The sequence below is a fragment of the Watersipora subatra genome, chromosome 1 (assembly GCF_963576615.1).
Source record: "Watersipora subatra chromosome 1, tzWatSuba1.1, whole genome shotgun sequence".
Taxonomy (NCBI): Eukaryota; Metazoa; Bryozoa; class Gymnolaemata; order Cheilostomatida; family Watersiporidae; genus Watersipora; species Watersipora subatra.
In genome coordinates, this window is record NC_088708.1 from 13,746,993 (window position 1) to 13,763,715 (window position 16,723).

General features: G+C 36.2%; 1 protein-coding gene across 1 annotated transcript; it reads right to left on the reverse strand.

Annotated features, from left to right (window-relative positions):
* Window positions 1–1,350: 1,350 nt before the first annotated feature.
* LOC137385890 (aurora kinase C-like) lies at window positions 1,351–15,932 on the reverse strand. Its single transcript, XM_068072487.1, has 7 exons — window positions 15,708–15,932; window positions 15,519–15,598; window positions 10,461–10,599; window positions 10,212–10,360; window positions 9,883–10,001; window positions 2,366–2,478; window positions 1,351–2,200 (listed from the first exon to the last, which is right to left on the reverse strand). Exons 1-7 carry the CDS (start codon window positions 15,909–15,911, stop codon window positions 1,763–1,765), a joined length of 1,242 nt encoding a protein of 413 aa, XP_067928588.1. The 5' UTR covers window positions 15,912–15,932; the 3' UTR covers window positions 1,351–1,762.
* Window positions 15,933–16,723: the final 791 nt, after the last annotated feature.

Below are 16,723 nucleotides of genomic sequence, written 5' to 3' on the forward strand. Positions count from 1 at the left end.
TGAGTAGGTAAGTTAGACATACACTGGTAAGCAGTGTGTATGAATCAGTACTGAGTAGGTAAGTTAGACATACACTAGTCAGCAGGTGTATGAATCAGTACTGAGTAGGTAAGTTAGACATACACTAGTCAGCAGTGTGCATGGATCAGTGTTGAGTAGGTAAGTTAGACATACGCTAGTCAGCAGTGAGTATGGATCAGTGCTGAGTAGGTAAGTTAGACATACACTAGTTGAAGTTACACTAATGAAGTTCTGGTTGCTGATTAATTTGTCAGACAATTTTTCCCGTGGCTCGTAGGTAGTTGCAAGCCATTAAAAATGATACAAATCAAAAGGCTTATATGTAGGTTAATTAATACGCCTTCCAACTGCGACGGGTAGGATTTACATACTTCATCTTCTTGCACGAGTCATCTAATAGCATTCAGAGGTTGTCTTAAGATTTGTGCATGTTTGTAGCGCACTCTTCTGAGGTGATGCAATGGAGGCACCTCGGGTATATTGCTCCCTCGCAGGCCCCAGACCTCCTGAAGATCGATCTATTTCTAAAGAAACAGCCAAGTTAAAATCTTTTCTGCCCAAAGTTCTCTTTCGAGATAATATCGGACTTCAGGCTAACTTAGAGAAGCAATGCAAGTATTTAGGCAAAGAAGAAAAAAGAATTCTTGACTACTGGCACCATTCAAAGAAAATTTTTTGCAAAAGGCAATGCAGAAAGGAAAATGACTCCGTAAGATTTTTTCCTCTGGCCAACTCATCTAAGATTTACCACGGTTCAAATGAACCATTCTCAATACTTCCATCTAGAGTGTTGAAGTTTGGTAATTCAAAAACCATCCTGCCTCAGAAAAAATTACTACCACCTTTGAAGGATCCCAGGTTTGTCAACCTACAGGAATCACTGTCTGCCCAGTACAAGTATAACCTGACTGAATAAAATTATCCTCAACTTTCTGAATAACTAATAACTTAATCTTTATAATAGTTGTCAACTGAAGGAGTCTCCACTTCTGCGTAAGCTCTAACAGTACCATTATGCTAATAGAGTTATAGTGGCTGCTGGTTGGAGACGAGATTACACTGTTGTAGATTGTGTGAGTCTTGAAACACCCTGTATACTCAGTGAATATTTTATGTCGTGATTCTGTAGTGTTGAGGCAAAGCACGATTGTGATTCAGTGTTTGAAAGAAATTGTTGAACTTTGTACAAGATGGTTGTTAAGGAAAAGGTGTAAAGATTTCCTACTACAATGTTCCCGATTTGTTTAAGCCATGGTTTGGCATTAATACAACACTAATGCGGTGAACACGAGTTGCTTCTGTATATATGGGTTTAACAGTACTGACATTTCTTAGCTGATAGTAATTCAGGCAAAGTGATCTTTCATTGAGCAGCAACTAACCAACCTTCTGAGTAATAATGGATACAAACTCAAAAGATAAATTCGTATAAAAATGACCTATTAGTTATATGTACTATAAGCAACATTTGCTGTGTTTATTACAAAATATCAATTAAATTAAAATATGTCAGGATATGATGTTAAAATCAAAGCCTAGTATAAGGAATTGATGGGATAAAGGAGGTGCCTTCTCTGCATTGTTGCTTGTGAAAGGTAAGTCTTTTGTAAAAATGGGAACCAGTCAAAGATCAATAAAATTTCATTTCATGCACGGTGTCAAAGCTTATGAGTGTAGAATTGTCACTAACATACCACACACAGGATGATATGACAACAAGACATGGTGTTAAAGCATCACGTTACATACTGGTAGCTTTATCTATCAGTACCGTTCCGCCTCCCACCTGCACACACTCATCTGATGTTTTTGGTGTAACGGCAGCACATACCACTTTCTCTCCAGCTTCACTGCTACCACTGTCTTCTACCTCAGCCTTTATCGTGGCATCAGCAATGTCACTTGCAGCCTCCATTTGGCTGCCTACGGCCAAAACCTGTCTGGCGGTCTGTTTAACATGGCCGATTGGGGCACTTCCTGCTGTGTTGGTAACATCTTTAGGAGTGCCAGATGGCTTCTCATTGTCTTTCTGTTTTGAGCTAGCGGTTGCTAAATTGCTAGTAGAATTACCAGGTTCTATACTAGTCTCATCTGTCGGTGGGCCACAATGTTTACAGATCCAAGGATGAGATTTGATAGCCGTTACATTGTATCTACACGAGGGATCTCGCTGAAGCAACTGCAACGAATAGGGCTATAATTATATCATAATTGCTTAAACGGATAGAAAATCTAATAGAATAGAGTAATAGAGCAACGAAGCAATAGAGCAGTCTAAACTCTACAAATAAAAACTAGTCATATCCTCGAATTACGGATATACTGTGAAAAGGAGACAACTCACATTCTGTATCAAGTCTTTTGCCTCAGCAGATATGTAGTCTGGAAACTCCAACTTCGCTTTAGAGATCTTCTTATAGGTCTCTGCTTCTGATTCGTTCCAGAATGGAGGTTTACCTATGAGCAAACATTTACTTATGAGCAGACATTTACCTATGAGCAAACATTTACCTATGATCAGCCATTTACCTATGAGCAGACAACAGCAAGCTTTAGCACATAAATGTTACGTTATGTATTGCGTAGAGCTGCCATAGAAGTAGGTAATCTTTGGCATATAACGGCAACCTGATAAATACACATACCTACACATATAAAAACACACTATATAAGCACCAATCATCACATACAGAACTGTGTAAACAGCAATCCCTCTTCCGGACTCGTCCATGAATTGAGAACTTCTGCTAGACAAAAACTAAATTTTTTCTAAGTAGAAGCCATAATTTTAACACTCCAGAAACCTTTGAATGGTTTTTAAACCTTTGTAATTACTACAAATTTAGTAGATGTAAATGTTCATCTAGGTGTAGTGTACTTGTATAGCACATTATATATACAATATACTGAGACCCATGTTCATCTAGGTGTAGTGTACTTGTATAGCACATTATATATACAATATACTGAGACCCATGTTCATCTAGGTGTAGTGTACTTGTATAGCACATTATATATACAATATACTGAGACCCATGTTCATCTAGGTGTAGTGTACTTGTATAGCACATTATATATACAATATACTGAGACCCATGTTCATCTAGGTGTAGTGTACTTGTATAGCACATTATATATACAATATACTGAGACCCATGTTCATCTAGGTGTAGTGTACTTGTATAGCACATTATATATACAATATACTGAGACCCATGTTCATCTAGGTGTAGTGTACTTGTATAGCACATTATATATACAATATACTGAGACCCATGTTCATCTAGGTGTAGTGTACTTGTATAGCACATTATATATACAATATACTGAGACCCATGTTCATCTAGGTGTAGTGTACTTGTATAGCACATTATATATACAATATACTGAGACCCATGTTCATCTAGGTGTAGTGTACTTGTATAGCACATTATATATACAATATACTGAGACCCATGTTCATCTAGGTGTAGTGTACTTGTATAGCACATTATATATACAATATACTGAGACCCATGTTCATCTAGGTGTAGTGTACTTGTATAGCACATTATATATACAATATACTGAGACCCATGTTCATCTAGGTGTAGTGTACTTGTATAGCACATTATATATACAATATACTGAGACCCATGTTCATCTAGGTGTAGTGTACTTGTATAGCACATTATATATACAATATACTGAGACCCATGTTCATCTAGGTGTAGTGTACTTGTATAGCACATTATATATACAATATACTGAGACCCATGTTCATCTAGGTGTAGTGTACTTGTATAGCACATTATATATACAATATACTGAGACCCATGTTCATCTAGGTGTAGTGTACTTGTATAGCACATTATATATACAATATACTGAGACCCATGTTCATCTAGGTGTAGTGTACTTGTATAGCACATTATATATACAATATACTGAGACCCATGTTCATCTAGGTGTAGTGTACTTGTATAGCACATTATATATACAATATACTGAGACCCATGTTCATCTAGGTGTAGTGTACTTGTATAGCACATTATATATACAATATACTGAGACCCATGTTCATCTAGGTGTAGTGTACTTGTATAGCACATTATATATACAATATACTGAGACCCATGTTCATCTAGGTGTAGTGTACTTGTATAGCACATTATATATACAATATACTGAGACCCATGTTCGTCTAGGTGTAGTGTACTTGTATAGCACATTATATATACAATATACTGAGACCCATGTTCATCTAGGTGTAGTGTACTTGTATAGCACATTATATATACAATATACTGAGACCCATGTTCATCTAGGTGTAGTGTACTTGTATAGCACATTATATATACAATATACTGAGACCCATGTTCATCTAGGTGTAGTGTACTTGTATAGCACATTATATATACAATATACTGAGACCCATGTTCATCTAGGTGTAGTGTACTTGTATAGCACATTATATATACAATATACTGAGACCCATGTTCATCTAGGTGTAGTGTACTTGTATAGCACATTATATATACAATATACTGAGACCCATGTTCATCTAGGTGTAGTGTACTTGTATAGCACATTATATATACAATATACTGAGACCCATGTTCATCTAGGTGTAGTGTACTTGTATAGCACATTATATATACAATATACTGAGACCCATGTTCATCTAGGTGTAGTGTACTTGTATAGCACATTATATATACAATATACTGAGACCCATGTTCATCTAGGTGTAGTGTACTTGTATAGCACATTATATATACAATATACTGAGACCCATGTTCATCTAGGTGTAGTGTACTTGTATAGCACATTATATATACAATATACTGAGACCCATGTTCATCTAGGTGTAGTGTACTTGTATAGCACATTATATATACAATATACTGAGACCCATGTTCGTCTAGGTGTAGTGTACTTGTATAGCACATTATATATACAATATACTGAGACCCATGTTCATCTAGGTGTAGTGTACTTGTATAGCACATTATATATACAATATACTGAGACCCATGTTCGTCTAGGTGTAGTGTACTTGTATAGCACATTATATATACAATATACTGAGACCCATGTTCATCTAGGTGTAGTGTACTTGTATAGCACATTATATATACAATATACTGAGACCCATGTTCATCTAGGTGTAGTGTACTTGTATAGCACATTATATATACAATATACTGAGACCCATGTTCATCTAGGTGTAGTGTACTTGTATAGCACATTATATATACAATATACTGAGACCCATGTTCATCTAGGTGTAGTGTACTTGTATAGCACATTATATATACAATATACTGAGACCCATGTTCATCTAGGTGTAGTGTACTTGTATAGCACATTATATATACAATATACTGAGACCCATGTTCATCTAGGTGTAGTGTACTTGTATAGCACATTATATATACAATATACTGAGACCCATGTTCATCTAGGTGTAGTGTACTTGTATAGCACATTATATATACAATATACTGAGACCCATGTTCATCTAGGTGTAGTGTACTTGTATAGCACATTATATATACAATATACTGAGACCCATGTTCATCTAGGTGTAGTGTACTTGTATAGCACATTATATATACAATATACTGAGACCCATGTTCATCTAGGTGTAGTGTACTTGTATAGCACATTATATATACAATATACTGAGACCCATGTTCATCTAGGTGTAGTGTACTTGTATAGCACATTATATATACAATATACTGAGACCCATGTTCATCTAGGTGTAGTGTACTTGTATAGCACATTATATATACAATATACTGAGACCCATGTTCATCTAGGTGTAGTGTACTTGTATAGCACATTATATATACAATATACTGAGACCCATGTTCATCTAGGTGTAGTGTACTTGTATAGCACATTATATATACAATATACTGAGACCCATGTTCATCTAGGTGTAGTGTACTTGTATAGCACATTATATATACAATATACTGAGACCCATGTTCATCTAGGTGTAGTGTACTTGTATAGCACATTATATATACAATATACTGAGACCCATGTTCATCTAGGTGTAGTGTACTTGTATAGCACATTATATATACAATATACTGAGACCCATGTTCATCTAGGTGTAGTGTACTTGTATAGCACATTATATATACAATATACTGAGACCCATGTTCATCTAGGTGTAGTGTACTTGTATAGCACATTATATATACAATATACTGAGACCCATGTTCATCTAGGTGTAGTGTACTTGTATAGCACATTATATATACGATATACTGAGACCCATGTTCATCTAGGTGTAGTGTACTTGTATAGCACATTATATATACGATATACTGAGACCCATGTTCATCTAGGTGTAGTGTACTTGTATAGCACATTATATATACGATATACTGAGACCCATGTTCATCTAGGTGTAGTGTACTTGTATAGCACATTATATATACGATATACTGAGACCCATGTTCATCTAGGTGTAGTGTACTTGTATAGCACATTATATATACAATATACTGAGACCCATGTTCATCTAGGTGTAGTGTACTTGTATAGCACATTATATATACAATATACTGAGACCCATGTTCATCTAGGTGTAGTGTACTTGTATAGCACATTATATATACAATATACTGAGACCCATGTTCATCTAGGTGTAGTGTACTTGTATAGCACATTATATATACAATATACTGAGACCCATGTTCATCTAGGTGTAGTGTACTTGTATAGCACATTATATATACAATATACTGAGACCCATGTTCATCTAGGTGTAGTGTACTTGTATAGCACATTATATATACAATATACTGAGACCCATGTTCATCTAGGTGTAGTGTACTTGTATAGCACATTATATATACAATATACTGAGACCCATGTTCATCTAGGTGTAGTGTACTTGTATAGCACATTATATATACAATATACTGAGACCCATGTTCATCTAGGTGTAGTGTACTTGTATAGCACATTATATATACAATATACTGAGACCCATGTTCATCTAGGTGTAGTGTACTTGTATAGCACATTATATATACAATATACTGAGACCCATGTTCATCTAGGTGTAGTGTACTTGTATAGCACATTATATATACAATATACTGAGACCCATGTTCATCTAGGTGTAGTGTACTTGTATAGCACATTATATATACAATATACTGAGACCCATGTTCATCTAGGTGTAGTGTACTTGTATAGCACATTATATATACAATATACTGAGACCCATGTTCATCTAGGTGTAGTGTACTTGTATAGCACATTATATATACAATATACTGAGACCCATGTTCATCTAGGTGTAGTGTACTTGTATAGCACATTATATATACAATATACTGAGACCCATGTTCATCTAGGTGTAGTGTACTTGTATAGCACATTATATATACAATATACTGAGACCCATGTTCATCTAGGTGTAGTGTACTTGTATAGCACATTATATATACAATATACTGAGACCCATGTTCATCTAGGTGTAGTGTACTTGTATAGCACATTATATATACAATATACTGAGACCCATGTTCATCTAGGTGTAGTGTACTTGTATAGCACATTATATATACAATATACTGAGACCCATGTTCATCTAGGTGTAGTGTACTTGTATAGCACATTATATATACAATATACTGAGACCCATGTTCATCTAGGTGTAGTGTACTTGTATAGCACATTATATATACAATATACTGAGACCCATGTTCATCTAGGTGTAGTGTACTTGTATAGCACATTATATATACAATATACTGAGACCCATGTTCATCTAGGTGTAGTGTACTTGTATAGCACATTATATATACAATATACTGAGACCCATGTTCATCTAGGTGTAGTGTACTTGTATAGCACATTATATATACAATATACTGAGACCCATGTTCATCTAGGTGTAGTGTACTTGTATAGCACATTATATATACAATATACTGAGACCCATGTTCATCTAGGTGTAGTGTACTTGTATAGCACATTATATATACAATATACTGAGACCCATGTTCATCTAGGTGTAGTGTACTTGTATAGCACATTATATATACAATATACTGAGACCCATGTTCATCTAGGTGTAGTGTACTTGTATAGCACATTATATATACAATATACTGAGACCCATGTTCATCTAGGTGTAGTGTACTTGTATAGCACATTATATATACAATATACTGAGACCCATGTTCATCTAGGTGTAGTGTACTTGTATAGCACATTATATATACGATATACTGAGACCCATGTTCATCTAGGTGTAGTGTACTTGTATAGCACATTATATATACGATATACTGAGACCCATGTTCATCTAGGTGTAGTGTACTTGTATAGCACATTATATATACGATATACTGAGACCCATGTTCATCTAGGTGTAGTGTACTTGTATAGCACATTATATATACAATATACTGAGACCCATGTTCATCTAGGTGTAGTGTACTTGTATAGCACATTATATATACAATATACTGAGACCCATGTTCATCTAGGTGTAGTGTACTTGTATAGCACATTATATATACAATATACTGAGACCCATGTTCATCTAGGTGTAGTGTACTTGTATAGCACATTATATATACAATATACTGAGACCCATGTTCATCTAGGTGTAGTGTACTTGTATAGCACATTATATATACAATATACTGAGACCCATGTTCATCTAGGTGTAGTGTACTTGTATAGCACATTATATATACAATATACTGAGACCCATGTTCATCTAGGTGTAGTGTACTTGTATAGCACATTATATATACAATATACTGAGACCCATGTTCATCTAGGTGTAGTGTACTTGTATAGCACATTATATATACAATATACTGAGACCCATGTTCATCTAGGTGTAGTGTACTTGTATAGCACATTATATATACAATATACTGAGACCCATGTTCATCTAGGTGTAGTGTACTTGTATAGCACATTATATATACAATATACTGAGACCCATGTTCATCTAGGTGTAGTGTACTTGTATAGCACATTATATATACAATATACTGAGACCCATGAGTTTAGTCAAAACTGAATGGAGAAGCATGGCTAGGATGAGAATCAAAGAGACAGAGTCAATGCTAAACATAGCAAAATGATGAATTGCTTGTTGGTGATTTTCTGTAGATGAAAGCGCAAAGATGGTCAATTTTCATTTAATAGTTGAAAAGTGGTCTAGAGTTATTCTTGCAAGAAATTCTATTCTTATATCTGACATCAGCTCATTGCTAGGGGACTCATATTAATAGCCTGTGAGCTCGGCACTCATGCCTTAGCGCTGACTGATAGCGCATTGCCACGCAAATCTACATGAGAGCCACCACCAGGGGAGAGAATGCCCACGGAGCCATATAGTGATAATTAAATATACTGTACTGCTGTACACTGTAGTGACTTTAGAAATTATTCATTTCAAAACCAACAAAATGACTACGACTTCTAAATAAGGTATCATTAATAAAGGAAAATTAAGAAACTCAAGCGGGAGTGAATCCATGATATAATGAAGCTGCAGAAACTAAACCTGTGGAGTAGGAGGGATAACTGTACATACACACATAGTAACTAACTCTCGTACACACATAGTAACTAACTCTCATACACACATAGTAACTAACTCTCGTACACACATAGTAACTAACTCTCGTACACACATAGTAACTAACTCTCGTACACATAGTAACTAACTCTCGTACACACATAGTAACTAACTCTCGTACACACATAGTGCTTTGAGAGAAACAGCCAAGATATGCCTGATATGCTATACAACCGAATTAAGAGCCCAGAAATAGAATCATTGTGAAGTATTGCTCTGCCAAAAAGAGGCTATGTGGATACCAGTTAAAAACTCGAAAAGAAGCACCCCGAGGCACCAGACATCAACACTCATGTCATGCATAGTGTTAGTGAGCATCTCTGGAGGGAGGTAGTCTAGTGTTCCACAAAGCGTCTGTCTCCTACAGGTGCAAGAATAGCAACATTGAATACCGGGTAAAGTATGACAAGCCTAACCAAGATATGCTGGTTCTTGTATAGAACAGATGGCCATGATAATAAGCTTTGATAAAATCACCAGCTGATGCTATATAAATGTTTGATATGTTCCTAGAGGAAGGTAACAAAGTAAACCAGCTATGGTTTAATAACTATGTATAACCATAACCTACCTAGAGGAGGGTGCATGGACACACCATCCAAAATCTGCTACTTTAAGGTTTCCGCGTGTACCAATCACGATATTTTCTGGCTTTAAATCTCTATGTATGACTTTCTTCTGGTGCAGATATTCCAAAGCCGAGGCTATTTGTCTCACATACTGAAATCAATCAAAGACCCTCATATTATCTAGTAGCTCCAAGACTCTCAACTAAACCTGTTTAGTAAAAGAACTGCATCTCAATCAGATGAATGGTTACCTTTGCTGCCATTGGCTCATCAAAACGCTCCAGTTTCTTGAGACTGGCATAGAGCTCCCCACCAGGCGCGTACTCCAACACGAGATAGACTCTCTCATTATCATAGAAATACCCATACAGTCGCAGTATATTAGGGTGCCTGCAATCAGTAAGGTCAGAGGTTGATGCGAGTACGGAGAATCGCAACTCTATATAACAACTGGCTATAACAAGCACTGAATTGTTTTTGAAAATCATTTTCAATTAATAAGTTTGCATACAGTGATAGTGTAGCAGCGTCTAGATGCACCGGTGCCGAAGAGCTGCGTTGGGCTGACAAGCAGATCATTTTTCCATGGGGTCGCACTATCATCGCTCTATAGTAGAGCGATGATAGTGCGACCCCTTATTCAGGTTGCATCTTTAAGAGGTCAAGCACAAAACAAACCATATATGATCCTGAGAACAACTTCTATGTCTTATGGCTTTATTCATTACGCACATGACACTAGTTAACCGACGTTGGCCGCTAAGGCCATTTCATGACACAAAGATGGCGGTGTTTCGCTTCCAAACAGCAATACTGAATCTTGACAGAATGAGACCGACACAGCTGTTTCCATGATGGCATTGTAGTGCCATATGAGGATGTGCCACTACGTTATTGATATATGTATGCTTACATGCCATACCTATCAGCTCAATGAAAGCCTTCCTGCGAGTACTGTACATACAAATAAAATTCATATGCTGTTCCTCAATGGCTCATGCTATCTTGATATAACACGTAAAACACTGCCATCCACCTGCTGACCGCATGGCACTCCAATGTGCAAGCGTGTTCATCATAGTCATAGCCTTGAGCTACCCCAGACAACAAGTGCATAAAAGAGGAATTACCAACATTTACCATAAAAACATTGCCATCTCTATTTGACAGCCACTGTGAGAGAAAGGTTGAAAAATAGAGCGCCACTCTCTCTTTGAACACTACCTCCATTTGACCGCCACGTTGACAATCTTTGATCTTTATGAACCCATAATATCAAGTTATTAGTTGAAAAATGTCCTCAAAATTGTATTAATAATTAATGGTTTACATCAAAAACAATCAATTTTCTCGTTGCCAACTCCAAAAGCCTTTTGCTTTCTTCGTTAAAACTTTGAAAGCAACACCATAAAAACAATTAATAACTGTCTCAGGCTAATAATAGTTCCTTGTTTAACGCTTTCTTGATACTTCGAAGTATATGAAAAACGGTTTACATTTACGATGGTAGATGTAAACAACTAGGTTACATCTACAACTAGTAGATGTAAACTAGTCAAATAGTTTTAGGTCAAAGGTTATGTTTAGCGAGCAAAACTTTTACGCATTGCATTTGTGCTAAACGCAACGTGTAAAAGGTTTGCTCGCCAAATAATGATTTGGACGCTAATATCGACTAGTTCAGCAAAGCAGAAAAGTTGAGGTCAGATGACATTGTGGAAGGTATCGGACAACCACAAGATGTTCATTCCATCGAAAGCAACATTCAGAACGCAGCTATCCGAGTAAACGATGCAAATATTTTTGTTTTACAAAATGTAAATTTTTGTTTCTGCGTGTAATATAGGTATGGTTTGTTTATGTCACTTGTTTATGAATACATATATGTAGCATTTGATAGATTATCATTATATAACTTATTAATTTGCAGATTTGTAGCATATCATTTAATAGCATCATTGCGGCAATCTGATCTTACAATTGATCGCATGTAACCTCTCTTCTATCGCCCATAAAAAGCTAGTTTAGGCTGCAAACTGTAGCAAACATCAATGATTGCAATGAGCTTTTATGCAACATTGGTAAATAAAGATATAAAATAAAAATATGTCTCCAAATTTAGAAAGAAAATGAAAAAATTGAAAGCTCCAACAAATTGCAAAGAAGGACACAGGCTGTAACAGAGGTGGGCAAAGTTTTTTCTCAAAGAGCCAAATTTCAAAGTTGCAAGATTTTTTGGAGCCGCATAACATGTGTATTACAGTATAACATTTCATACTGATAATACAAGCTTGGTAGATGTATTGTAATAAAATTTATTTATTAGAATACTTTTACAATAGCATTGAATAATGTTGAAGTGAGCCTAAAGAGCTTTGTATAACTTAAAGTTTAGTGAGATTTATAGAATTGTTTATGGCTGCTCATTATCTCTTGGTAATCTGGCTCTCTACTGCAGCATGCTATTCTTAGGAGCTGACACAAGTGATCTCGAGTCAAAGTGGATCTCAACTTGCTCTTGATATTATTCATGTATGAGAATGCTGATTCACATATATATGTAGCAGCAAACACGGTGTACCACCATCTAACTAGTTGAGCAAGCTGTCGATATTCAGCCTTTGTTGAAGCGTTCAAGTAGAAGCCCTCCTCAATTACATTTATATCTGTACCTTTGAGGTTACACAACTCCAGTTGCAGAGATGAGGCATTAACACTCTTCAATGGCAACTTAGTAACCCACTCTCCATTAGGCTTTGCCTTCTGAGGTGCTTTTATGAGTGGTATGATGTGTTTCAATGAGTGAAACTGACTAAATCGATTGTTAAACTTTTGTTGAAGCTTTTCTATAAAGTGAGTGTAATCAACTGTACAAGAGGCCATTTCTTCATCCTCATCTAAAAATCCTTTTAGAGTAGGAAAGTGAAGCATATCACCTTACACATCCACTAGAAACAATTCCAACCTATGGGAGAAGGCTTAAACAGCTGGTAGTGTATCAATGATAGTCTTGTTCTTCCCTTGCAGCTTGAGGTTCAGATCATTCAAATGGCCACAGGTGTTAACAAGGAAGGTGAGAACACTCATATCTTTAGAAAGCTCATTATCTCTTGAAACTGTCTTGCAATCAGGCTTGTGCATGTATTTAAAAATGAGGTTAGCTCCTGACGAATACTCCACAACCTTGACAGAACATTTCCCTTACTTAGCCATCTAATGTTATTTTATGTTAGCAAATCTTCACTAGTGGCATCATTTTGTTTGAAAAACTTTCTTAAGTTTCTGTGTCTGAGAGCTGATCGACTTCTGAGGAAATTGATCATCTTCATAGCCTTACACATTAGTGGTTGAAAGTGATCATTTAGTTTTCCGCATAAAACAGTTTGGTGGATGATGCATTGGAATGCTAGCATTGATGGCATATCCTTCTTCAATCCAGCTATGACACCTTGCTCTCTTCCAACCATGGTTGGAGCGCCATCTGTTGTTACAGATATGCATTTGTGGAGAGTTATCTTCATATTATCAAGTACTTTAACGAGGGCATCATAGATAGCCTGGCCATTGGTGTCTCCTTCTAATTCAACCAAATTAATAAGCCCCTCCTTCCTTTCTTTACCATCAAAGAATATGTAACACAGGGTATAGGACTAAAGAATTATACTATGCTTTATAAAGAAGCATGTAGTATAAATGTGTGGGTTAGGATTTTGGAAACAAATATCACAAAATGGGTGCATTTTTTTCTACTTGGAGTTATGTTCTCTCTTTACTGTCTTTTAAAATGCACGTGTATGATTTCAGCTTGCAACTGCATGGTAAAATGACATAACCAGTTGTCAGTGTACACAAAGTAGCCTACATACCTTACAGAAACTGCTAATTGAACTAAACCCATTATATCAGTAGACTCATCAATAGCGATTGGAAAGTAACCTGCCTGGTCTATATGGTTTAGCAAAGTCATACTGAGATAATCATAAATGCTTTTAATTCTACCAGTAGCAGTTTTCTTAGAAAGTGGTATTGCCTTGACTTTATCAATCACTCCACGCTTATCTGGAAAAAGTAGTTCCATAGCCTCAACCATGCATTATTTACAATCTCAGCATGAGAATAGGGGAGCATTGCTTTTGCTGAAATCTTTAATACTCGTAAAGGAGCTTCTGTAGCATGTTTATCCGCAGCTATGAAAGAAGCTAGCATATTTTCTAAAACATTTAGTGATTTCTGAAGTTTATCTAACTTTGGATGTCTAGCTACAGATCCTAGTAGAAATGTAGTAGTAAACTCTTTGTGTTTCGTCTCATGATGTCGTTTGATGTTCGTCTTCTTGTTAGCAGAGACCGTTTCCTGGCACAATAGACATTGCTGTTTGCCATGCCTAAAGATGAACGCATATTCCAGGGTCCACTCATCTTGGAATTATCTTGTAGATTCGTTTCTATTTCGTCTACTTTGTGAAGTTCGCATTGTAACTCTGGAAATGGTTCGTTTTGTTAAAGATGTCATTGCTACTCCCACTGCATTATTTGGCTTAATTGCAAATGACATGTTCAACTAAGAGACAGCATCTTATATAAGCCAGCATTATGAAATCACGATGAAATGACTTCCTGATGAACATTTCTAAAGCATTCTAATATTGCCCTCATTAGGTCAGCAACAGACGTTATTACATCGGAAAAGATACACGTGCACGATGCCATGAACTATGACTCATGATGCATGTGTAGGCTATATATAATGCAGTAATAGTGCACATTTAAATAAGCCTAATATGTCACAATGCATGTAGTTTTGTACAGTATATTATAAGGATATTTTTATATACATCAAAAAAATTTGAATTTCACAGAGTTGAAAGAGCCGCAACAAAATTTGCAAAGAGCCGCACTTTGCCCAGCCCTGGGCTATAATATCATCGAAGGTTAATTGCAAGCAATAGATATCAACTGGTAGAGATATTTCTTGATTTCTCAATGCATATTTATTAAAAGATCTTTGACAAGTTGGAGGTAAGTTAGCAAATTTATTGCATTCAAAAGGTTTAATACCGCTCAGCCGGAAAGAGTGAACAAAATGTAGCCGACATGCGCTTCGCCCGTAAAAGGGCTAAATTTAGCTTCTCAAAATTCTGATGAGCCATTTTAAAAATACAACACCAGCCTCTATTTGAACGCCACCTCCAATTGATTGCCCCTATAGAGGAAAGGTTGAAAAATAGAGTACAATGGCGTTCAATTAGAGGCTTTACGGAAATTTGTTAACATTCTTACAATTAGATGCATATATCTCGGTAAACTCACTTCAAATGTGACTGGATTTCTATTTCTCGACGCAGCTGGTCCACAGTGCCCAGCTCCTTTAGTTTCGTCTTTCTCATAACCTAAATAAAACCGCAAAGCACGTTGGAAAGAATTGTACAAAACTATGCACCAAATAAACTTGGCATTTTGTAAGACATCAATACGAGTGAATAGGTCAAGAGATTACACCTTCAGCGCGCAGATGTATAGACTTTTCTTTTCCCGGGCGAGATAAACACTACCGGTGCGGCCATCTCCAAGCATTTTTCCAATTTCAAAGTCATCAAGTTTCCAACGTTTCCTGCCAGACTTTGTAGAAGCAGCGGTTGATGTAGTATGTTGACCAGCTGTCACGCATGTCGAGGATGAAGGAATGGGTTGTGAAGATGCCATGACTACAGGCTGAGAATGGCTAGTTCCTGTTAGTAGACGTAAAAAGTAGAAAATACGCAAGAAAAGATCAGGACATGATGCTCTCAGTATGTTACGAGTTCACATTACAGCAATCAGTCAGATTATCAAAGGAATGATCATTTGACAACTATCAATAAGAACTATTGAAAAATTAAGAAACTGAGTGTGTCAACTCTATGCTAATGGCAACAATATTAATCTCTACAATTGCTTCTTTAAAAGTAGATAAAGTATGATTTTGTTAACAGTTTAGACTGGTTTAACATACACTTAGTGTAAAACCAAACCAATAAAGTTATTTCACGTAAAAAATTCAATTAACTAACAATACTTCAAAGTTTGTCTAAAAACTTTGTTTGAAAACATGAATAGCCTTGCACTTTCTTACTGCCCTAAAATGCCTTCCCCTAAAAAATTAAAGTTTTTGACTGGCAATGACTGGCACAACAATAGCCTTTCCATATATTTGGGGGCAAGCTAAGATATTCTGTTGAAGTGTATCAAAGAAGTGCTATATGCTAGTGTGCTATGATGGTGGTAGTGATAAAAAAGAACCTTGTCAGCGCCAAAATAATTAAGCTATGTAGCCGACTATCGATTGTGGAAAGTAGAACATCATTAATTAGCTAGCCGAACGTCAGGCGTTGCACAGGCATTAATATACAACTTATAAACAGTGGTAGGTAATGTAGTTGCCTGCCACTTGCCATTAGCCTGGCATATTGCCAATGACTAATTTGAGTAAGTTACTATCAGTATTGCTAAACTTACTAGAAAGAGCCGAGAGAGCA